At 32.9% G+C, this 25,838-nt stretch overlaps 1 protein-coding gene across 1 annotated transcript; it reads right to left on the minus strand.

The window, feature by feature from the left end:
* Positions 1 to 306: 306 nt before the first annotated feature.
* Positions 307 to 9,759, minus strand: LOC110715467 (protein ACCELERATED CELL DEATH 6-like). The gene is made up of 3 exons (XM_021894048.1): positions 9,678 to 9,759; positions 3,344 to 3,903; positions 307 to 678 (listed from the first exon to the last, which is right to left on the minus strand). Exons 1-3 carry the CDS (start codon positions 9,757 to 9,759, stop codon positions 307 to 309), a joined length of 1,014 nt encoding a protein of 337 aa, XP_021749740.1.
* Positions 9,760 to 25,838: the final 16,079 nt, after the last annotated feature.

The raw sequence follows: 25,838 nt of genomic DNA on the forward strand, positions 1-25,838 counted from the left end.
ACCAAAAATTACAAGCCCGTAGCATCAACCTAAACACAACATTGAAAATGCAACGTGCAAACTTACTCTTGAGTGAAAAAGCAGGGGGGCAGAGAGGAATGAAGTCGGCCAAAACAGCACCCAAGGAAGTACAGCCGATGACCAAAACAACAATGGCCAACCAATTACACACATGGTGCAACCCAACAAACAAGCCTGCCATGAAGGCGACTAACATCATAGTGAGGGCTAGGCCTAAAGAGGGCAGCGCAAAATTGAGGGACATCAAACTAAGTGTGAGGTCATCGAGGTTAGCCCAAATAAGTGTCACAACAGCGAAGATTGAACTGTACAAGGCACAATGGTGTTGCTAATGATATATATCTGAAAGGCATGTCTATGCGCCTTGCTGACCATTTGCGCGGTTGAATCATATCCACCAGGAGGGGTGAATCCTGCTGCAAAAGTCACGGTTGCAACAAGGGTAGATACTAATAGGAGAATGTTAAATCTATCACGGTAATCGCTATTGCTGTTGATTATATTCTCCCTTGCCAAAGTTGGATTTGGATATATGACATTATTTTGTGAGTCTTGTGACCCACTACTATTGAGGTTGTAGGGGGTTGTCAAGTCTTGATCCATGCTTACTGGAGATCGGGGCACATTTGTAACGACCAAAATTATCCAAGTCATGCGCTGCAATAACAATAAGATTGCATTAACATTATAGCATCAGGCCATCAGCAATGTAATCTTAACATGATAATTAATTCTTAAGTACGGTTATTAGGTGTGCTCTCTTCACCTTATTATTCGTAAACTTATTTGAACTTATTAGACTTTAATAAAAATTATTTTAGTTGTAATTTGTATATGAATTATCCTTATTAGAACTTATTTTTCCTGAATTGAACTTATCTGAAATTATTATACCTGAAATAGGTGAAAAAAAGGTGAACAAAATAAACCTTAGAATGAACTTATCTCAACTTATATATAGTATTTAACTTATTAGACTTGATCAAACTTAGGAGCATGTGTTCTATTTATTTGATTTTCACTTATATGAAATTATCAAAACTTAACTAAACTTATCTGAGTTTATGTATCAGAATTTATATATTAGACCTGAAATAAGTAAAAATAAGATTAACAGAACATACCGTTATCAGAACTTAATTAAACTTGTTGAACCTTATTTAACCTTATTATTAGAATTGATTAGAACTTATAAAATCTTATTTATTAGACCATATTTAACTTATTGGAATTTATTAGAACTTATTTAGCTTATTGGAACTTACATATTAGAATTTATTAAATTTATTGGACCTTAATGTAATTTATTTGACGAACTTATTAAACCTGAAATTTATTTTTAATTATACGGTGAAGAGAACAAGCCTTTACTTGGTTATTATTAAGCTACATGGTTACCAAGACTTTCTAGTTAGTGTTTATTTGAAATTTTATCCTTTTTTTTTCCATAATGTAATAAAAATTTAATTGGTGGTTGGTGCAGGCGGATGCACGATCCGTATTGTGCATCCGCCGCAAAACGACATTGCTTTGTTAACAAAACGCAGGCCTTCAATTTCTAAAAAACGCGGAATGTACATTACGTTGTGTAATAAGATACATGGTAGTAGAAAAGAACATTTTGTTCAATTTTAATGAGCATAAGTTGTTTTAACCTTAAGTTTTGTAAAAAAGGAAAAAGATAAAAAAAGATAAACATAGTAATTTTTTTTTACCATTTCATACTATACTCTCTCTCTCTAAAATTTTATTTCTCTAGAATATTTCTCTCTCTATAAGTTTTCTCTACCAAACCGATTCAAATTCTTGAAACCCTAAGATTAATTTGGTGAATTTCGAACTTGTTGGTGCGAAATTGTTCAAGTATGGTTGACGAAATTGTTCGACTGTAAGTAGTTTTTGCAACTTTGTGTTTTTTTTTTCTTTTTGTGCTTGGTTTGATTTTTGAGTTCAAATCGATTTTTTGTTTTATTTTTTTGATTTGTTTTTTTTTATTCCATTTTTGAAGAAGATCGTCCGATTATTCCATTTTTGAAGAAGAAAGCAAGCAAATAGACAATTTTAGAAAAAGTTGTAGATTCAAATAATACAATGTACATTAAAATACAGTAAAATGTTCTTTTTTCATATACTTACATGATGCAAATAATACAATGTACATTAAACATGTAACCAACATTATAACATATATGTTCATTAGAATATATTACAATGTACATTATAATACAATAAAATGTACTTTTTTATATGCATACATGGTCATTTATACCAAATGTACATTTACTATTTGAATAATGTTCTTTAATATTATCATGTTCTTTACTAATATTACAAATGTTCTTTAGATTTACAAAAAAAAACATGTAAAACTAGATGTTTTTTATAAAATAGCTATATGTTCTTTATAAAATAAGTATATGTTCTTTACTGAACAACTACATGTTCATTCCGCCTTTTTTTAAAGAAAACCGGATGCACCTTGGTGCATCCGCCTCCACAGAAAAAATTTCAATAAAAATTACTGTAGAAAACATTTGAAAGCAATCCAAACTGATCAAGTACGGCTTTAAAACCAGTTTTATCAATCCAGTCCAAGTCCGGTTTAAGCAAATAAACCAGTTCGAGTCTTGAATATTTAATTTCTAGTCTTGGATGGGTGACAAAACCCTACCTAAATTATACATGTATTACTGCCAGTTGTGTATAAATAACAACAAATAACTAATTTATATAATTAATTATATAACATCAAGAATACTATAACTTGATACTTGATTGACTTTTATGCTTTCCCAGGTCCCACTAACAGTTTTGACAATTAATATCTTAAATTTTATATAGTATTATATAATACTAAAATGATGAGACAAATGTAACTAAAATGATGAGACAAATGTAACAAAATTTCTCATGAATATAGTTTGGGATGGAAGAACAGGGGAAATAAGAAGATTTAATTGGGAAAAAAATTGAGAGGAGAGAGAAAACTGAATTGGAGGGAAAGAAAGGGTAAAAAAATTAGAAGGGAGGGAGGTAAAAACCGGCGCACGTGCCTATGTCAACGCTGTAAAACTGAGTTAGCAGGTCGGAAACCACCCTTAGGTGTGATTTTGCAAAAAAAAAAAAAAAAAAAAATAAATAAATAAAACAACGGTATAGGTATAAGGTGTGTTTTAACAAAAAAAAATTTCATAAGGTGTTTTTTCATGACGAATAAGTTTTAAAAGGTGTTATCTGACAAAATTTCCATTATTTAAAAAAAAATTGTGCAAAGCAAGGGGGAAGAAATTATTATCAAGAGGTAGGAAGGGCATACGCTTACCTCTTTGAACGAGGGAACAATGGTACCAAAATATACCTCAGTTAAATCAAGTGCAGTGAAACCTTGCATATTTTGTAGCATTAACATAACCCTTTCATCGCTCGTCAATGTAAAAACTACCTTAAAATGATATCCCATGGTAGCCAAATGCAAAGGTGTGTTACCATCAATGTCTTTCGCATTGATCATTTCTTCAACCTCATTACACGGCCGCCCCAGGAGATATTTAACCACATCATCTTGTCCATCACCGGCGGCAACATGAAGAATGTTTTGATCCTTACTATTGCTCAGATGCTTCATAAAAACAATATTGTTACGCAGCCAAGAGCATGAAAAGAAATGTTTGATCACTTCCATATTGCCTCCTCTGCAGGCCATGTGAATAGGAAAGAAGCCATCATTATCAGGTTTGTAGACGAGTGCTGGGTGTTTCTCCAACAAGAATTTGACACCCTCAAGGAAGCCTATCTCAGCCGCATAATGTAGCATTGTTCTTCCTTTCTCATCAGACGATGAAACAAGACTGTTGCATGTCTCCTCTATACTTGTAAGCTCATCTACGCATTGAAAAGTAAAGTTACATTGTTTTTATGACAGAAATCGAAGAAAAAGGGATTTCATTAATAATAGATAGTCACACGACAATTACAAACAATTTCTAAGAATTCTAAAATTCCAACACAATTACATTGCAGATTCGATCAACGATCGCCCTAATAAAAAAAACTTCATCCGAAGCAATACAATATGTGAGTTAACACTAATTCGGTTTGGAATTCACTGTTACAGCGTTGTTTGAGTGGTAATACTCATACAGTCTTCTAGATTTCGGGGACTATGAAACCCTGTATCTTCAATCCTCATCAAACGAACAAACAAAGAAAATATACGTTATAAGTTAGCCACCATGTTAATAAAGATGCGATGGGGTTAATTTATTGAAAGCAATTAAAAAGGTTTTAGGGCTTACCACCGGTAAAAATACCAGTGGCCGGAAGCCCCTACGAAAATTCACAATTGAGATCAAGAAGAAAAGAGATGAAAGAGAAGGAGAGAAAAGGGAGAAGAGTGAAGAAAAACCTTCAAAAAATTGAAAAAAAAAATCTAGCAATGGAGGCTAGAAAAACCCTCCCAAAGGATCGGAAAAATTCTAGAGGGAACCGAAAAACCCTAATAAGGTTACATTGTTGGTTTAATTTAGTGGTTTATAAGAAAAGTATAACGTATTCTTTTCTTTCCTTTTTTTTCTTTCCAATTTCATATATAAGTTTATTTCTAAAATGATAGTGTGACTTGTCTAATAAGCGAGTTAGATTTGGGTAAATGGGTTAATGATTGTTTTTGTGCTAGGTGGTATAGCCTGATAAAATACAACCTTTTACAAGTTAGAAGTAACCCTAATTCTATACATAAACTGTAACATGGAGTAGTCTTTAGTGCCCCTTTTTTTGAAAGTTACACATTGTAACCTTCATGTATATATAATTGGTAACCATAAAGTGACCTTGTCGTTAGCACGTTGTTAACAAATTCTGTTATGTTGTTTAATCACCGTTAGTGAGGTCCACTCTCCACCTATTAATACTCGTATTTTTATCGATTTGCGTGTTAAAAGATAATTCGTTATAGGTTTGGGGGTCATTCTGGTTCTTATGGGTCCACATTGAGCTCGATTTTTCTAAAATTTAACGTAAATGCCGCCTCGTTTTGCGTATTAAGTGATGTCTCGATTAGTATGTCATTAATTTTTTAGTAGTGAAAATTATTCCGGTAAAGGTATTAGGGTTTAATAGTTCCAAATTAAGTTCGTAATTATCAGCAAAAAAAATAATAAAGTAATGTCTAATGTCGTATTTGACGTGTTAAGAAATAACGCAATTGTCACGTAAAACGAGACAATTACATGATTTATTTTTCCTATTTTGTGCTCAATTTTATATTCCTTAAGAACTAAAATGACCTTAAACCTTACTTGAACAATTTTTGCAGCCAAAAAATAATAACACGCAAATCGAGACATTTGTTAATACGCAAATCGAGGCACTTACAATTTTTTTCAAATCTGAGCTCAATTTTGACCTATTTTGGCCAAAACGCCCTCTAAACCTTTAACCGGAACATGTTTCAACACGTGAATCGATAAAAAATATTATAAATGGAGAATGGGCCCATTTATGGTGATTAAACAACAAAACCAAATTTGTTAGCTACGGGATAACGATGAGGTCACTGTATGATTGCTAATTAAACTTTTGGGTTAGTTATAATGTAGAATTTTCCAAGATTTTTTTGTTAGAAACTACTTTTGTTAGAAACTACCTAAATAGGTAATAAAACAGATATTGTGAGAAAATAACCGATTTAAAAAATGTTGTAAAAAATTACCTAATAAAAGGTAATGCTATAAAATACTAGCTCTGGCCGAATTTTCACCATTGGCCTAACTTTCCGACGTTGGCCCGATCCAAACCCAACCCAACCCAGATACAACAAATTCTAACTCGAAACCCGAAATTGACCCAACCATAACTGAGGTAGGTTAATCTGACTTGAAACCCCAAATTAACCCAACCAAATCTCAGGTAGATTAAAAGAAAAAACTTTGACCAGAACATATCGGACCCTAATGTCTAACGAATTAATGCTTTTTTTTTCTAGAATAAATAATGCTAGGCCTAAAACCGGCCATCAACTAGAGTGAAAGCGTATCTTATGGCACCGTTACCCCTGTTTCAGCAATATGTTGTTGGATCCACTCCATCTTATCTTTATATTAAGATCAAGAAATCTAGCATAATATTAAAATAAGGGTCTGTTCTCATACGTTGAAATTCAGTTCAGTTCAGTTCAGTTCAGTTAAGTTCAGCTCAGTTCAGTTCAATTAAGTTCAGTTCAATTCAGCTCAATTCAGCTCAGCTCAGTTCAGTTCAGTTCAGCTCCTAATTTCCTTCTCTTATAAAATATTCATTTCAGTTCAGCTCAGTTCAGTTCAGTTCAGCTCAATTCAGTTCAGTTCAACTCAGTTCAGCTGAGTTCAGTCAATGAGGACAGACCCTAAGATTTTTGTAAAAATCTTCCATATTTCCTTTATAAATCTTCAACCGTTGATCTATAAAATAGATTGAATTGATTATTCGTTTCCCAAAAAAAAAAAAAAATTCAATTTTAAATTCTTAGCTTATCAGCAAACTATAAAAATAGAGATAGTTATATATATGGCATTGAATTGGCAATATGGCATTGCTGTTGCCAGCTAGGTATATACAGCTAGCTACCTAGCTTGTACGTGTCCATGTCGTAAACAATGCATGTGGAAGCATTGACCTGCATTGCATTACGGAGTTTTAAAAAGGGAAATTGGAAAACTAAAGGAGCACCCAAAAAGGCAAAACGAAATACTTCATAATAGTGTGGTAGTGTGGTACTAGGGTATCCCCTGCGATGTACAATTAGAAATAATTTTTTTAAAGATATTTTGTGAGAAACTATCTTTTAAAGCATTTTTTTTTTGCGAGAAACTACCTTATAAAAAAAATGTTGTAAAAAACTACCTTATAAAAGCTAAATGTTGTAAGATACTACCCTTGGTCGGAAAGTGAGAGTTGACTTAATTTTTCCGGCGTTGACCTAGTCATGTGCCGGTCACGTGACATTTAATTCATCTTTCCCCATTTTTCCCCTAATTTTCCCCGAGTCTATCTATATAATACCCAAGATGAATTAAATGTCATGTGACCGGCACATGACTTGGTCAACGCCGGAAAAATGTAGTCAACTCTCACTTTCCGATCAAGGGTAGCATCTTACAACATTTAGCTTTTATATGGTAGTTTATTACAACATTTTTTTTATGAGGTAGTTTCTCACAAAATAATTGGTTTAAAAGGTAGTTTCTTACAAAATGTCTTTTTTTTTTTTAATTTTTTTTTATGTTAGGTTGTATTACATTGTATAAAAATTAGAATTAGATGTAAAATTAATTTACATTTAAGAATATATATGAACCACATTATTTACAATTAATAATTAAAATAGTCAAAATAAAATTATTTAAGGATGTATATTAATGAAATATGAAGAAAATAATACACAGTATACAATCAGCACAAATGTCATCAAAATTATTATTTTAGCCTCTAACAATTAATCGTTTATTGTTTATATAGTAGTCTATAGAAGCATCTATTTGATTTTTTAGTCAAAACAAATATAACAATTTTCAAAACAATTAAAATAGAGTAGTTAGTTCAGCTTACAAAAAATGATGTCTTTAAAGCATTTAGGCGGGAATATTTTTTATGAGAAAGCGACATTAATAAAATTTTAGAAAAAGATAATGGGTGTGTTCGGCGCTAGCTTTTGAATAGTTTTTAGGTAGCTTTTAGTGGTTTGACCAAGTCAAACCACTACTTAACAAAAAATGTGAGTGTTTGGCAAAGTAGTGGTTAGGATAGCTTTTAGTGGTGAATGTAGCTTTTATGAAAAGTTAGATAAATTAACTTTTGAAATTAGAGGTATCTGTTGAAAATTTAATCTGTGGTTTTAAAAATAAAATATTGATATTTATATGTAATAGCTAGTCAACCGCTACTTTACCGAATACTCATATCTAAATTATTTATCTTCACAACTAACAGCTTGTTGCAGCTAGCAGTTACTTACACAGCTAACAGCTACCTTCACAGCTATATTTTGCCGAACACGTCCAATGTCAGCATGTTTTATTTTAGTATTAGTTAATAGATTATAGTACATCAGAGAAGATGAAGGGAAAAATATCTTTACAACTTATTGTCGTTGTTGTCATGAAGGTGGTCGCGCCACTGGTACCGTAGCCGCCACCATCAAGAGTTTGAGAGAAAGAATGTTGTTGAGCATAGGTGCCAAAACCCGCAACCCAGTACTACAATAATCTTGGGGAGTTTTGTATCATTGCTGGTATATGCCAATGAAATTTGTTTCCGTATATACAATATGAACCTAGGAGGGTCCTTAGTTAAATGGGCTGAAGACTGTTCTCGGTTCAGGGATGATGGGACGAGGGTTTATTCACAACAAAGCACGTCAATTGACCTTGGGGATTGTCTGAGAAATGCCCCTCCGGAGCTTATTGCGAGTCTTCCTTTTAATACAATGACTCTTGGAAAAGGAAAAAAAAGCCCGCAAAAAAAAATTATTAAACGCGACGACAGTAGAGTTCTTGAAAATTACAGTATTAAATTATTACGAACTTTCAGATGCTCCAAATAGAATGGTTGATTACGAACAGGATGAGTAGAGGAAAGTATAGATCAAGGTTCAAAGTAAAGGAAATAAGAGAGTGAAGGATAGCTCAAGTGGTTAGAACTTCCTCTCGTTTCCAAGAGATTTTGGGATTAATAACACCAATTCTCATTTCCGCCCTTGTGGCTCTCTAAATACCAAAAAAATAATAAAAATAATAATAAAAAGGAAAATTTGTGAAGAAGGTTCTTTTAAGCAGACCTTTTTGTGACAAAGGCTCTTTTATAAAAAAGGTGGCACAAAAGGTCCTTATATCATGTTTGGGTTGTGACTTGTGAGGAGGGTCCTTTTACCATTTTTCGGCATTGACTTTTTTATATTCCGGCCAAAAAAAGCCACGTGTAAAGCACGTAACTTATTAAATTTCTTTTTTTCCCTGTTTTCTCTCATTGTGGGGAGGATTAGCCTTGAATTACTTTGAATATCCTTCAATTTTAATTTATATGATTAAAATTGAAGTTTTAGTGTTAATTATTTTCAGAAATTCGGGTTTAATAGAGGGGGAAAACGGAAAACGAGGGAAAAAGAGGAGGGAGAAAAAAAGGGAACTTAAATGTGATTTTTTTTTGCCGGAAAATAAAAAAATCAACGTCAGAAAATGGTCAAAGGACCCTCCTCACAACTCAAACATGATGAAAGGACCTTTTGTGCCACCTTTTTTATAAAAGGGCCTTTGTCATAAAAAGGTCTACTTAAAAAGACCTTCCTCACAAATTTTCCTAATAAAAAATACATAAAGGATATAAAGGGGCCAAAATTTAATTAATATCAAGTTTTAAATCCTGCCACAATGATCTAAAAAATTCTAATAGAGCAAAATATTAGAGACAGAGGGAGTACTCAAACTTCAAAGGTACCTTAGGCCTCTGGCTAGCAGAGCTAGCTGGGACATGGGGGGACGATTGTCCCATTCTCAAAAATAAATAAATTTATAAAAAGAAAAGGAAAAAGAAAGAAAGATCATGGGATAATTGAGCTATATATTGTTATGTTATTTATTTGGAAATTTGTGAAAAAGGTCCATATGTAAACGGTGGCAAAATAGAACCTTGTAATCGATTTGGGGTTGTGAAGTGAAACTTAGTCCTATCTTCAGGGAAGTCAATGTAGAGACTAGCGTTGACCGTCATGTGTTTATCACTTGACTCGTTAAAATACCACTCCTTAATAAATTTGTAAGTTCTTTGTGAGAAATTACTTACTAAAATCCGATTTTTGTAAGAAACGGCCTAATATAAAAAAAAATTACCTATTAACATGCAAAATCAATGATCAATAACTTAATACTAAAATAGACACCAGGAGTGACACGTGTCACAGCCTGGTGCTGTTTTTTCCCTCCAAAACCCCCCTTCCCTTTTTAACCTTTTTTTTTAATATATTTGATTCTATAATAATATCATTCCAAATATTTTATATTATCTTTATGACTAATATATATTCCTTTTTATTTGGTGTTCATAATTATACATTTACCTAAATAATTATTTCAACCTCTTTAAAAAAAAAAAATTATTATCATTATTTCAACTACTTTTTAACTATCTTTGTAAATGGAGTGTCATTAGATTTTGCCAAAAAATTTATAGGCCCTGTTTGGTAATTGGCTTTTTAATGGCTTTTTGGTTAGATTTTGGCTTTTAGCTTTTTTAGGTGGTCAAACAGCCAAAAAATGTGTTTGGTAATTGGCTTTTTAGTCAGCGAAAAAGCTGGCTTTTAAGCCAAAATGAAAAAGCTGCTTTGAGTAGCTTTTTTGTCGGCTTTTGGCTTGTTGGCCCACAAATTATCTAATAAACAGCCAACAACCAACAATTAATTTTCCAAACACTTTTATAAACAGCCAGCTTAAACAGCCAATTTCAAAGCCATTATAAACAGCCAAACATTCCAGCTAGTCAAACAAGCCAAGTGAACCAGCCTACAGCCAACCGCCATTTTCCAAACAAGGCCTAATAAATTTATTTATATAGTAGATGTTAAAGAAATTACTTTAAAACATCACTTAATTTTTTTTTTTCAAATACCTCTAGCTAATATTTTATTTAAATTTCAATCCAATATAACTATATACGGAGTATTCAAGTTAATTACAATTTTGTTAATGAAATTTTACTACTATACGTTAGAGTTGATCACACCGAGCCCGGCCCGAGATTGGGCTGGTTTTGGGTAGAATTTTCCGGCCTGAAATCGGGTCGGGTCCGGCCCTATTTTTTAAAAAGTTTGAACGGGTTTGGGAAATAAATTTTTAGTTTTTTTTTGCCTGACCCGAAATTGGCCCGAGAAGCCCGTATGACCCGACTAGCTTGGGCACACGTTTTCCGGCCTGAGGCTTGACCCGGCCCGACCTGATAAATGGACAAGTTTTTTGACCTCGGCCTGGCCCGACCCGCCCATTGAACACCTCTACTATACGTACATATTATCACAAATTGATTTATAGAGTATATTATAACTATAGAATAAATGTTGTGGTTGACAAATGATTTTTTAGATATAAAGGTGATATATTATTTGTAATTTTGTGTATGTTTGCACTTTTGCTAATAATATTAGTGGAGATTTTTAGTTTGTTGTTTGATGATTTGTGATACCTATTAAAAATGCATTTATAAATTTGTATTCACTAATATGGCCACTAAACCTAATCAAAGTCCTACCTGAAAAATTTCTTGAGTTTGGAAAGACTAAAAAACCCATTTTTTAGATAATTTTTTACTTTGCCTATTAATATAGATTATGACATTATAATTTTAATTTGTGTGTTTCATCAAATTTTATTTGTTGGATATAATTAATTTTCCTAAAATATTAGACTTACCGTGCATGGCACGGACCTTAAGCTAGTATTATAAAAAAGCTATCATAGGTTGGAATTTCACCGTGACTTTTTTTCTCTGGCATTGACTAGACCACGTGTTCCCAACGTTACCTTTATTAACACCATTTTCACCTAATTCCCCCAATTACCCACCCAGTTCTCCAATACACCATATTGTAACCTTAAAATCTCCCATTTCTCTTTCATTTACAAATTCTTTTTATCATTGCTGCGAATTCCAGCCAGTTGCTATGCAATTTTTTTGCCGATCCTGATCAAGAGGTGCTTTTTTTTTTTTTTTAGAGAATCATAAGGGCGGAGGAGAGAATCGATCTCCTAGAATCGGAAAGAAAGCTCTAACCACTTGAGTTGTCCCTTCACTCTCTCAATAGGTGCGTTTGTAGCTCTTAGCTGCGTTAATTTTTGTATGTTATATCGGCACATAAGTTGAAATTCTAAGGTATAGCAGTCTGTACCTTGCTTGGTACAGACAAAAAACACGGAAATATTATGTAGCTGTTTTGTATCGAACATACCGTACGTTGTTTTTTAAAGAACGTATATTAGTTTTGTAAACAACATCCAATTTTATGTTTTTTTGTATATCTAAAGAACATCTGTAATATTAATAAAGAACATGAAGATATTACTTGTCCAAAAAAAAAAAAAAAACAAGAAGATATTATGTAATGAACATTATTTATATATATCTACCATAATTTTAAGACAAAATTAAATGAACAATTCTCAATAAGCAATTAACATTATATCACAAATAAAAGTTCATTACACTAACAATCAAAGAACATGGACATATGTTCTATTCACTCTTTTTAGGTGCATATATGTTCTTTTTTACTTTAGGTATATGTTTTTTACATTATAATAGTATGTTCTTTTCCCTGCAGTTATATGTTCTTTACATTTGTATAATAGGTTCTTTTTGCGAAACGGTGATACGATGCAAGGTACTCACGCCTATGGAAAACCACACACGGCACATAAGTAGCTAACTTCTTTGACAGGTTCATTAGGAAGTTTTAGAATAAAAAAAATTTGTCAAAAAAAAAGAATTACAAAAATAATAAAAAATAATTGGTGTTAGTTATAATAGCTCTTGAAATCAGTACAATTTCGTGGAAATAATGCTTTTAGGGCCCAATATATTTTTTCGCCACGGGCTTCTAAATCTCTGAAACGCCCTTAACATGTTTTACAACTTTACAATGCTCATCTCAAATAAAAGTGTGTCAAATTAATCAAAGGTACGATGTCCCAAAATAACTTCCAAGCATTAACTAAAATTTTAGGCACAATAGTGAGTATATATTAACATTCATAAGTTATTCTCGTGCGATGCAGGGTTAGAATTAATATTTCTCGTAATTATTTTCTATTGTACTACATTGTATATGAAAATTAGAATTAGATATAAGAATAAATTACCTCTAAGGAAATTATAAAAAATAAAACCACGATCATTCATCAAACAAATTATGTATGTAAAACTATAATTTTGGAGAGAAACTTAATAAATTAGATTTTATATAGACACTTATACATTGAAGTCAAAAGTGTAGATTAAAAATAAAAATAACAAAATCATTAATAATTAATGACATCACACATAAAATTGGGGTAATGTGAGAATGACACATTGACAAGGCCGGCTATTGAGTTGTGCAAACAATCCAATAGCACACCAAAACTTGAAATTATAAATGTATAAAATTTATTTGTTGTGCTTTTATCTTTGAAGAACAACTTGGTTGAGATGGTAATACACATAATTGTAATCCTTAGAATAGGTTTTGGATTCAAATCCCTTCTATCCATATTTCATTTATATATATATATTTTTTTCTTTTACACCCTCTCGGCCTTTCCTAAGTTTTCTTCTTTTACACCCTTTGATAAGTTTTTTCTTTTTCACTTTTATTTTGTTTTTATGCAGTATTTTCCTTTGCACCATTTGGTAATTTTCACTTTTTTATTGGATATATAATTTATTGAAATATAAAAAATTAAATATAAATTTTTTAATTATTTTTATTTATATGACTAAAAAATACATAGTATTTTGGATTATGGAGGCACGACTTCATATATTTGGCACACGATCCCCTAAAAGTTTAAATGGGCCTTACATATAGGATAGTTTGAGGATTAATATAATGTCAGTAATATTTTGTTTTAATAATACAGTAATAATTAATAGATTAGTTTTTTGTGTTTAGAGAACCATAAGGGCGGAGGTGAGAATAGATTCCAATGTCTCTTAAAATCGGGAGGAAAGCTCTAACCACTTGAGCTATTCCTGGCTCTATGTTTTAATAGATTAGTTTATTCCACACGTTTAAAAGCTATTGCACTGTATATTGTTAACAAGTTAAAATGTGAAAGTACGTCAGTACGAACACAAATTGTTTGGAAATAATTAGTGTCCATGAAAAGTTTTTGTTTGTATGTTGTTGTTTTTTTGACAACAGTCCATTGATGAAAGTTTACCTGCTCTTCAAGTCTCCGTCTACAAGCCTAAAATGCACGTACAAGTTATTAAAACACATCTTAGAATTATAGAATACTCTCAAGCCAATAATAAAAGTATTGCTAAACAACCCCTCCCAACCAAAAAGTAATGGCAATCCCTGAACCTATGAACAACACAATAACTCGACGAAGAGCCAGCAAGAATTACATTCCTATTGTTGCTGAACACTTTGGGATGATCATCAACGGGCAGCACGAGGCGTTGCGTAACGCAATCTCAACCTCCTCATTATACAATTCTTGGCTGTCTGATTTGAGGTGGGAACTTGATGGCAGTACCATGCTTCACATAGCAGAAAAATCTGGACAGTTGGAGATAATAAGTTTTCTCCTCCAACAAGATAATAAGGAAATCCTGTATTGTCAGAACAATAAGGGTGATCTTCCCATTCATGTTGCTGTTCGAGCTGGACACCTACTTGTTACTCACAAATTGGTTGAGCAGGAAACGAGCTGGAGCGAGGCCTCGGTGGGCGGAAGCAGCAGTCGTAGTCAGCTAGAGACAGTAAACAATGACAAAAACACGGCCCTCCATATTGCCTTGTTAATTAAACACAAAGATTTAGCCTGGTACTTGTTTAACAAAGGTCCTGAATATACCTTCTGCCGAATGAATTCGCATCGGATTTGTCCTCTTTATTTGGCCATCGATGCTGGTTATTGGGATCTTGTAAAACACATGCTTCAACGTTGCGCTTCTAATGAGATACAACTGATTTTAAGGAATGAGAGGTCTGTTCTTCTTGATGTGATTATGGCTAGGAAATTAGGAATATAGGTATGTACGTACCAAATTTACCCTATTTAACACACTATTAATACTATGTGTAAGCATGTGCGATGTACGTTTAAAATTATTATGATATGTGGATTACTATTTTTTTTTAAAAAAAATCTTATTAGTTATTTAGCTACAAAATAAAAAAAATAAAAAAGTATATTTTTTTTTTAAAAAAATTATAATTTATTTTGATAATTTTTAATTTACAATCTCATTCGAATATTGTATAATTATTTTAAAGTTGTAAATTATTTTTTTTCTCACTATGAAAGAGAAAGTATGTGAGAAAGAATAGATATTTTATTATTTAAGTGTGGACATAAAAGAGAGAGAAATGATAAAATAATTTGAGTGGGGTTTAAAGTAAGAGAGAGAAATAATAAAATATAGTATAACTTTACCAAATATAGAAGTGATGCATATAAAATAAAAACACCCATAAAAGGAAAGTGATGCATATAAAAAATAACGGAGGGAGTAATAAATAGTTATTTTCTATATTTTAACTAATTAAAACTTTAATAAGTCTTGTGTGAGGCGAGTTTACATTAATTTTATAATAAGACGGTCAGTTTAAGGGTGATAACTATTTTGTCGTAATAAATTTAACTACTTAAAGTGTAATTTTTAATTTGTCGTTGGATTGATTTTTATTTCAATACTTCGTATGTTATTTCTTAAAGATTCGTGATTACGTACCATAGAGCTAAGGCTAAGACGATTAATCTAATGCTCTATACGTACATTATAAGTTTTTTATAAGATAAAATTTACATTTAGAATTGAAAAAGAATAACTTTTGATGTAGTACAAAGGGTAACTTTAAATACATTTATGAAAATTTTAACTCGTCTTACAATAAATTAAAGTACACCCGCCTTTTTGGAGAATTTGGGTTAAAACTTTCATTTTTTATTTTGGTTATGTGGTGATTTAATATTTTAATTCTTATCTTTTTATAAATTTAATAATTCGTATATTTATTATTATTCTCATTCGTCGGATATATGGAAAAAAATTCAAATAGATAAGATAATTTTTTTTAATTTTATATTTCATGGCAAACTTGCCAGTTCAACTCTCACTGAGCTGAACAGATCTGTATATGTGGAAATGCGTCGAGAAAGAAGTGTCGACGAAGCACCTGAAGTGTGCTGCGTTGACCTAGAGCCTAGCTGGATGGACCCCATCCTAGCTTTCAAGCTTCGGGGAGAGATTCCCGAAGATAGAATTTTGGCCTCCAAGCTGAAGAGAACCAGCTCAAGGTTCATTGTCTTCAGGGGGGAGCTTCTGAAAAGTCCTTCTCAGCCCCATTGCTGAAATGCGTGGGACCAACAGATGCAAATCTCAAACTTTATTCGTTGATTTTACTTATGTGGTGATTGAATTTTTTTTTATTCAAAAACAAATTGCAAATTTCTTTTTTCATTGACTAAAAGTCAATATAATCTTATCTGGTGCTCTAAACTATCAGGTGCATTCTCACCATAATTATATGATGGTTACAAATATTACATAATTACCTTTTTTTTAAAACATTATAGCTAGGGCTGTACACCGGTCCAAACCCGGACCGGACCTGACCCGGACCTGAATCAGTGAAATTTTGAGGACTAGGGACCGGACCTGATTCAACAAGTCCGGTTCCCTCAGGTCCCGTTCCGGGTCAGACCTGAATAATCAGGTCCGATCCGGGTTTGGACCTGAATAGACCTGATTCATGATTATTTTTTTATTTTTTTTTCCTAATGAAAAACCCGTTGGACATGATAGGATGATTTTAGATCTGTTTCTTTATTTTGACAAAGATTTTAGATCTGTTTCATAATTTAATAATTACATAGAATCTCAAATTCTCTATCACAAATACATAAATTTTAATAAAATCCAGGTTTCAAAAAAATAAAATTATATAGATCCCCAACACTGTAAAATTACAGTGACCGACTGACCGGAGCAAGGGTTCTCGCGCGCCAGTTGCTAGGTTTTCGTGAAGAGTTGGTGACTTCGTGAAGGGTTCGCGGGCTCTCGACGCTGCGACTCAGTAAGAGCAGGAGGCCACAAGTTGTCGCGTTGGTGGCATGGTGTAGGGGGGTTTTTGCGCCGATGGGCGGTGGCTGGTACCTTGGCAAACGGTGGTCGCGTGGCTGAGGAGGCATAAGGGAGGTGAAGGGTGACTGGGTGAGGCCGTGAGGGAGTAAGGGAGTCAGGGTTTCAAATGAAAACTGGTTGATTTTCTGTTTTGATTTTTGAATAAAAGGTTTTTTTTTTGTTTTCAGGTCTGGTTTCAGGTCCAAACCTGAAAACCCCGGGTTTGGACCTTATCCGGACCGGGATCGGAAACCTTGAATTTCAAGGACCGGGACCGGACCTGAATGTACAGGTCCGGGTCAGGTCGGTTTTCAGGTCCGGTTTTGTTTATGTACACCCCTAATTATAGCACCATTAACCTAATGTTAATGTTAATGCTATGCTTAATTATTTTCTTTGTTTTTGTTGGATAAATGGTTAGTGCATTGTGCTTTCATTATTTGTGAAGAATTCTCCAGTTTACAATTACAAACTGTAATTTCAATTAAATGAAGATAAAAATTGTTGGCACAAAAGACATGAAAGTTACAGACAAGAATCAAAAGTTATATCCTATCGTAATCCTAACGTTGTACTCACGTCTTATAATTAGAGGTGTCAAAACCGAACCGACCCAAAAAAAAAGTATCCATTTCGAACTATAAGCGATCCGATTTGATCCGAGAAATTCAAGACCCAAACCCGATTTGTAACCGAACTGAACTCAACCCGAATCCGAACTTGACCCGATCTGAACTTAACTCGGCACCGATTTGATCCGACCTGAACTCAACCCGAATCCGATTTGACCTGACCTGAACACAAACCGAACCAATTTGACCCGACCCGAGCTCAACCCGATCCGAAATTGACCCGAAAAATAACCGATCTAATCCGATCTGTTTTGACCCGAACTGATATTAACCCGATCCGATTTTAACTCGATTTGATTACCCGATCTAAATTTAACCCGATCATAATTAATTATTAATTTTTTTATTCAAGTTCTTATACTATATATTTACTAATTATTAATAAGTTAACTTTTTGACTACAAAGAAATAATCCGGAGTCTTAAGTTTACTTCATGTACATATCAATTATATTAATTTACTTTCTAAGCTTTAATAAATGCCACAAGATCTAATAAACCTAAACCTTAAGTGGGAGTTAATTGATTTGCTTGTAAAGCTCTAGTTAAATGCTGCTTAAAGCCTATTGTCATTTTTAATGAATTTCCTCCCATTCTATTATATCGATAATTATTCAATCTCAATTTTCCTCAAAGATAAATATTACACATAACTTGATCAAATGAGAAAACTAAAACTTCGTGCTTCATAATTAATAATCATATTGACCCAATAATAAGGTAAAAACTAAACAATATCTCTAGTTTAAAAATAACCTTATTTGGATATGAATTTGGTCAACTCGACCAAAATCCAGCCAAACACAAAAAGGAATTGAACCGAAATTGACCGAACCGAACTTGACCGGACCGAAATCATCCGACCCGAAATCAACTTGACCCAAATTCATCCGACCCGAAGTTATCCGGCTAAACCCGTTTTAAACCCGATCCAAATATATCCGAACCGAAAGTGAATCGATTTGAAGTTGACCCGACCCGTATCCGGCCCGGACTCGATAGACCATGACCCGAATTTAACCCGACCCAAATTTGACCCGATCCGAGTTAAAAAGATAATTTTGATCCGAACATATCCGACCCGAACAGACCCGACCCGAATAGACCCGACCCAAACTCCATCCGATTATCGGAATTGACACCTCTACTTATAATATTATTTAAACGTCAAGTACTTCCTGAAAATTTTCATCTCCCCATTGTCCCTACTCGTACGTAGCTATTGCAATGAATAAAATTTCAGCCATTTATTTATATTTGACAAATCACAGCCGCTTGTTGAGATAACTTGTTACTTAAAATAATAATTAGGTTAATTTAAAATAATTTAATTTTAATACTAATAATGCATTAAATTCAACAGTAATAATTCAATTTCAATAAATATTATGGGAAAATAAATAGGGCCTTATCTTAACTTATTTTTCTTGAAAATTACATAACCTAGCCTAAATGATTTTTTAAACACAAACTCTTAATAACATCCGATTTACAATAAATTAGTGTAAATCGGGCTGGCTGGGCAACTTCATCACCGAGAAAAACACCCACCACCGTCGTCACTGGCTGGGTATCTATCATTTCACCTCATCTACTTTGATGGTGGAAAACATGGCGGCGGCGGAGGTGGCGATGACTATGATGGCAGAGGTGACGATGACGATAGCGTTGAAGGGAAAAAATGAGGACTTGCAGTTGGTAACGGAGAGGGAGAACGAAGGGGGTTGAGGGTTTGATGGAGGAGAGAGAATTTGAAGGTTTGTTAATGGTGGAAATGTTTAGTTTTGAGGAGAGATAAAGATACGGGAGGAAAGTAGAGCCATTGGATTAACTTTTACATTTTGTGTTTTTTTATTTTTTATTTTGATACTGTGTTTTTGTGAAAAAGGGTCACTTTTGTGGAAAAAAAGGGTCACTTTTGTAAAAAAAAATAGTCACTTTTGTAAAAAAAAAAAGGGTCACTTCTGTGAAAATATAGGTCACTTTTGTAATAAAAAGGGTCACTTTTGTAAAGAAAAAGGGTCACTTTTGTAAAGATAAGGGTCACTTTTTGCAAAAATGTTCGATGTACAATAAAGTTATTGTAAACCGGGGGCATGCAAAAGGAGTTGCATTTTTGTAAAGTAGAGATAATAGGGCAATATGAATATACCTTTACTAATTATATATCTCTCTTAAGTCTTAGGGCCTGTTCTAATTGACTGAACTCAGCTGAACTGAACTGAACTGAATATTTTATAAGAGAAGGAAATTAGGAGCTGAACTGAACTGAACTGGGCTGAGCTAAACTGAACTGAATTTCAACGTATGAGAACAGACCCTTAATCACCTACCTCTCTTTTCTATCATTTAATTCCTATATATATTAACTAGGTTAAATCCCGTATAATGCACGAATGTTGAATAATTATAATCAAAATATAATTATATAAAAATATTAAATCGATTAACCCGGTATTAAAACGCATAAAATATATATTAAAAAAATAAAAACATGTTAGAAAAAATCTTTAAATATGTAATAGTAATAATGTGCAAGTTTTTTTATTTTTTATTTTATTTTAATTTTTTTTTTAAAAATGTGCAAGTTGATATTTTAGGAGGTTTACTCTAGATTTTATATGAAATAAAAGTCATAATCTAAATGTAACCTTATTTTCATGTAGCAATGTTTAATAATACATTACCAAGTCTCCTTTTATATTCGCTTTTAGTAGTATGTAATTGATGAAGGTGAGATTATAATTTCTTACATAAATATGATCCTTGCTTATCCCTTCTCTAATTCCCATCTCCTTGAAGTCTTGAACACACACTAGATATCCCTCACCCCTTATCTCTGTCTCTTTCTCTTTATCTCACTAAATTAACACCCTTTTTTTCAGTTTGGAGATTTTCTATTTGTACGCCTATAAATTTCAATGGAATTAATTTAGAAAATTAATTCATCTAAAATTCTGTGCAATTGTAACACCTATTAAATTTAATTGGTCTTGTATGGACCCGGTCTAAAATAAATTATTGTAGACCCAAAATTTGACACTTTCAAATAATATAATCACATTCTGGATGATATAATCACTTTTTTAGATGATATAATTATCTTTTTGTGAGTCATATTTTGATCTCATATTAAACCATTTAATGAGATTATATAATTATATTTAGGATGATAAAATTTTAAAATCATCTTTTGAATGATATAGTTTACTATTTGATACTTTTTATAATGATAAATTCACTTTTTGAGTGATACATTTACCTAACAGTTTCAAGATAATATAATCACATTTGTAATAATATAATCACATTTCATATGATATAATCACATTCGTATGGTATACAAGAAGGTTGGGTCTACAATAAATTATTGTAGACCGAGTCTATTCTAGTCTTTACGTATTAAATTTAGAGGAAATACACTAAAATTTAGATCATTGATATTTATCACATTCTTCTTTTTTACTTTTTGTCACATTGGTTTTTTATTACTTTGTACAAAAACTTTTATTACTTTGTACAAAAACTTTTACATACCCCAGTTTTACAATAATTTATTTTACATCAAACATTTTGCAAAAAGTGACCCTTTTTTCTTACAAAAGTGACTTTTTTTTTTTTTTATACAAAGTGACCTATATTTTCACAAAAGTGACTTTTTTTTTTTTTTTTTTTTTTTTTTTTTACAAAAGTGACATTTTTTTTCCAAAAACAGAGTATCAAAATCAACAAAAATAAACACAAATGCATGCAAAAGTATACTTGATTGATGTCGTATGCTTAACGAACAATTAGCTTAGCTTGTTCTGAAATTGGGGCTTGGATAGGGAGCTCCTCCTTCTTTTTACTTGCTGGGTAGAGTACATAATGCTGAATGATGAATAAAGTATGTAAATATTGGTGAACTTTCAATTTAATTAAATCACCAACAACACCTAACCATTGTTGAAAATTCAATTTTCAGATCGGAATCCCACCGACCCAGCCAACCCAAAACCCCATTAACCCAAGCCAACCTCAAGAATATTCAAAAACCCGCCCAACCCGACATTGGGTTCGACGCGAAATCGAGGCAGGGATTGGAGTTCGACGCGAATCAGGGGATGAAGGAGGTCAGCGACGCTGGAATCGAGGGATGGGGGTGGTCAGCAAGGCCGAAATCGAGGGGGGGATGCCGAATTCTTGGGAGAAGCTAAGGAAGTTCGATGGTCGGCAGCTGAGAGTGGCGACAGGTTGGTGGTTTGGCGGTGGGTGTTTTTCTCGGTGGTGGTGCGGCTGATTTCGGCGGTGACTCTATTGCTTAGAGTTGATGAAGTTGTATGCCCAACCCGATTTACAATAAATTAGTATAAATCGGATGTTATTAAATATTTTTGTACTTTGTAATGTATATATTTTTTTTTACATTGGTATTTATTACTTTCTCCGTTCTTTTTACTTTTTGTCAAGTAAAATAGAACAAAGAAAGTAATAAAAAGTTTATCCTAAAATAGAGCATTGCAGCCCGAGCATATACATATAGATATGATCAGAGCTTAGACAAGATTCAATTAATTATGAGAATTGTGACACACACTTGATTAAATCATGCGAACAATAAGTTAAAGTAGGATTGAAGTAGAATTGAGAATTACACACTTGATTAAAGAGTATCACAATACATAAGTTAAAGTAGGATTGAAGTAGCTAGTTTGTAGTATTAATTATTATTACTAGTCTACCTTGACTTCTTTGATTATTATTTTTTTGGAAAATTGTCTACTTATAATAACCTTTTGTAGTATCTAATTTGTGATCGGGTATTATTTTATGACGTATGTACAAAGTACGTGTTATTGGCCTTGTAAACTCATTCATATGGTCCCCTCCAAAAAAAAAAAAAAACACAACTCATTCATACTGCATAAACAAAATCATATAACCTGGCCTTTCTAAAGTTACCCTACAACTGGACGATGTAGAGTGAAAATTGAAAATGTGGGTATCTAAATGGTTTTGTTAAAACTAAGTTTTATGAGTACATCTCAAAAATAAATACATACATTACTCCTTAAAGCCCTGCTCACTTCATCCTATTTTTGCCGAAGTGAAATTAAATTTTACTGAATTAAAATTAATTTATTGAACAAAAATTATTTTTACTGAATTGAAATTATTTTTACTAATTCTTTAATATCTTTCTTCTTTACAATAACTGATTTTTACTAAGCTAAACTGATTTTTTTTACTGAACTGAAATTAATTGTACAGAATTGAAATTATTTTCACTGAACTAAACTTATTTTTATTGAATTGAAATTATTTTTACCGAATATTAATTCGTATTTTTTTAAGGTAAAGTGAATAGGGCCTAATATACAATCATAAAACCAACAAAAATGTTGAAAAAGATAATGTGTAAGTATGGCAATTCAATTTTAATAACTTTTACACCCCCAAAAAAAAAAAAAAAAAAAAAGATTTTTGACTTTTAGTTGACTTTCTTGACTTTGACTAAGTGGAAAGTACTACAGTTAGTGAAGGGTTTTTGGCTAGTTGGATTAAAACATAAAAGCCATTACGCTGATATCGCATTAGGGCCCAACTATATTAAGACCGGTGGCTAATGGATCAATTTTAATTTTCAAAATAGAGTGCGGCAAGAAGCAAAACCGCACAATAGTTATGGAAGTTAGTCATAACCGCTCCATTTTGCATATAAATAGAAGTACAGAGGTCGAAAGAAGACATCAACAAAGAACTCAACAACAAGCATTCATTTCTTTTAAGTTTTCTTCTTAACTTTTGTAGTTCTTCCTTTGCTTAGTAGCCAAGCGATAGTGTAGTTTATCATCTAGTATGTACTGAAGCTCCTTCGTCTTTTCTAATTGTATGACCATGAAGATAACCTATCATTAAAATTGTACAATTGTCGTAGACCTAACTCGATCTATCCTTTCATTAAAGGAATGCATTTGTATTTTCAGCACATTTTGTGTGTGGCTCATCAAAAGAATGCATTTGTATCTTCAGCCTAGTAACCCACAAATAACCCCTTTGACCTAGTAACCCCTAACCAACCTAGGAACCCCTCCAACCTAGTAAATACTGGCTGACCTAGTAAGTAACCCCCGACCAAATAATCCCTCCGACCTAGTAACCCCTAACCAAGTAAGTAATCCCTAATCTTACACCACCCTTAAACTCCACGCCACCAGCAACCGCTCCCGTACCCACAGCCCACGCCGCTAGCAACCATGCCACCACCAATTCCCATACCCAATACTGCCCCACGCCACCACCAACTCCACCACCACGCCTAGCAACCATTCCACCACCAACTAATATACCACCAGCAACCACGCCCAAATTCTACCAAACCCACAACCAAATCTTTAAAAAACGAGCAAACCTAGATCCAACCAAACCGAACCCACAATCGTAAAAAAAAAAACATCGTGAAAAAAATTAAATCGAACAAATACCTTAAAAATTCACAACGGCTTCGAATTTCACTCGAAATATGGCTAAAAAGCTAAAATCGACCATGAAAACTCTACATCTAGAGTTTCATGGCTGAATTTGGCCTTAAAAACCCCTAACTTGTTTTTTTGGCGACGAAGTACGAGGAGCTCCCTCCCCCACTACCACCGCTAAATTCTCAGCCTCCCGCCGCCTCGATCAAGGTGGGTTCGGGTGGCCTAACTAGAGAAGAAGAAAAGAGGAGAGAGAAATAGGAGGAGAGAGAAGAGAAGAATTAAATAAAAAAAATTTATAATGGTTGGCCGCACGTACGGTAGCCACATATAAAATTTGACTTGTATATTTTATCATATATCTACTCGTTTTTTCGAGTAATCTAACTTGTTTTACTTTTTTGGGAAAGTTTTCTTATTTTTTTTTTTGTTTTATGTTAGCAAGGTTATCAATCTTTGAAACTGGTAACTTGAGGGACAACCCCATAATACTCTAGATTAAGATAGAGTATTTAACTTGTTGGTTAAGAGCAATATTAATTTACCTCAACAATAACTTAATTAATAAAATAAATACTAAATATGTTATCTAATTTTAAAGTGATAAAATTATAAGATACTCCATCGATGGAGTATTGGTGCAACTTCTTTGCAAACTTGGCCTATTCCAGGACAACATTCATAATAACCAGATAACATTCATGATCATAATGTTGCTCGCAGGGGGCGTCTTTGCATTTGAAAATGCCAGGTCTTACTTGAACGCAAAGTAGGTTATGATCTTCACAACAATATTGTGATATATTAGGGTCACAAGGATCATCATAATGGGCAGGGCAGCCACCATCTTCCTCGGCGCGGATTTGCTGCATCATCACTACAAGAATATATATATATTATGATTTATTAGCTAATTAGTTGTGACATGTAAGCTTAACATCTTATGCATCAAAATAATTAAAAATTTGGGAATTTTGACAATTACCACCTTTTGTTATGTCCATTTTAGCAATTACCACCTTCTATTTTTTTTTGAAAATTACCACCTTCTACTTTTAAAAACATCAAAAGTTACCACCTTCTTACCCCCAACTACCATATGACGTCATTTTGGGCCCATTCTTTCCCTTCTCTCCCTATATCCCTCACATTTCTCATTCCTAGTTGGATTCTCATCTCCCCTTTCACTTTTTTCCCCCAAATCACCAATAATTGTTCGTCAATTTTGATTTGGAGGAGTGAATTGAAGTGTTTTTGATTGTTTGGGGGAAAAAAAGTGAAAGGGGGATGAGAATCGAGTTAGAAATGAGAAATGTGAGGGAAATATGGAGGAAAGGGAAAGAATGGGCCCAAAATGACGTCATGTGGTAGTTGGGAGGCAAGAAGGCGGTAACTTTTGATGTTTTTGAAAATAGAAGGTGGTAATTTTCAAATACAAAATAGAAGGTGGTAATTACTAAAATGGACTAAACAGAAGGTGGTAATTGTCAAAATTTCCTAAAAATTTTAACATGATATTGAAAATGACATGAAAAGTATATGAAAACATAAGAAGACAAACTTAATGCAAAAATGGCAAAGGTTGCTAGCATGATTCTTTTTGACGAAGACTTGTTTTCCGTTTTTGGTTTATTAGTAAGGAATATAAATTTTAATGTATCAAAACTATTTGTAATGTATTATACACCAGCTTTCTCTTCTTTCCGTTTCTATTAATTTTTATATGTATGCATGGATTATATTAGTACATTCAATGTCGACACTATGTGTACGGGACATTCGGATTATAGCATATAGTTTACTTGTTATTTCACTTATTATTGTTTTAATTCGTTTATTCTGAAGCATCTGTGATATAATGGAATAGATTTCAAGGAAAT

Source organism: Chenopodium quinoa, unplaced genomic scaffold (assembly GCF_001683475.1).
Source record: "Chenopodium quinoa cultivar QQ74 unplaced genomic scaffold, ASM168347v1, whole genome shotgun sequence".
NCBI lineage: Eukaryota > Viridiplantae > Streptophyta > Magnoliopsida > Caryophyllales > Amaranthaceae > Chenopodium > Chenopodium quinoa.

Coding starts and splice junctions, on each gene's coding strand:
- LOC110715467 (XM_021894048.1), bottom strand. CDS start 9,759: ATGACGGTCAACGCTAGTCTCTACATTGACTTCCCTGAAGATAGGACT. Junction 3,904..9,677: donor AACCCCAAATCGATTACAAG/GTTCTATTTTGC, acceptor TTCAATGCGTAG/ATGAGCTTACAAGTATAGAG. Junction 679..3,343: donor TTGTTCCCTCGTTCAAAGAG/GTAAGCGTATGC, acceptor TTGTTATTGCAG/CGCATGACTTGGATAATTTT.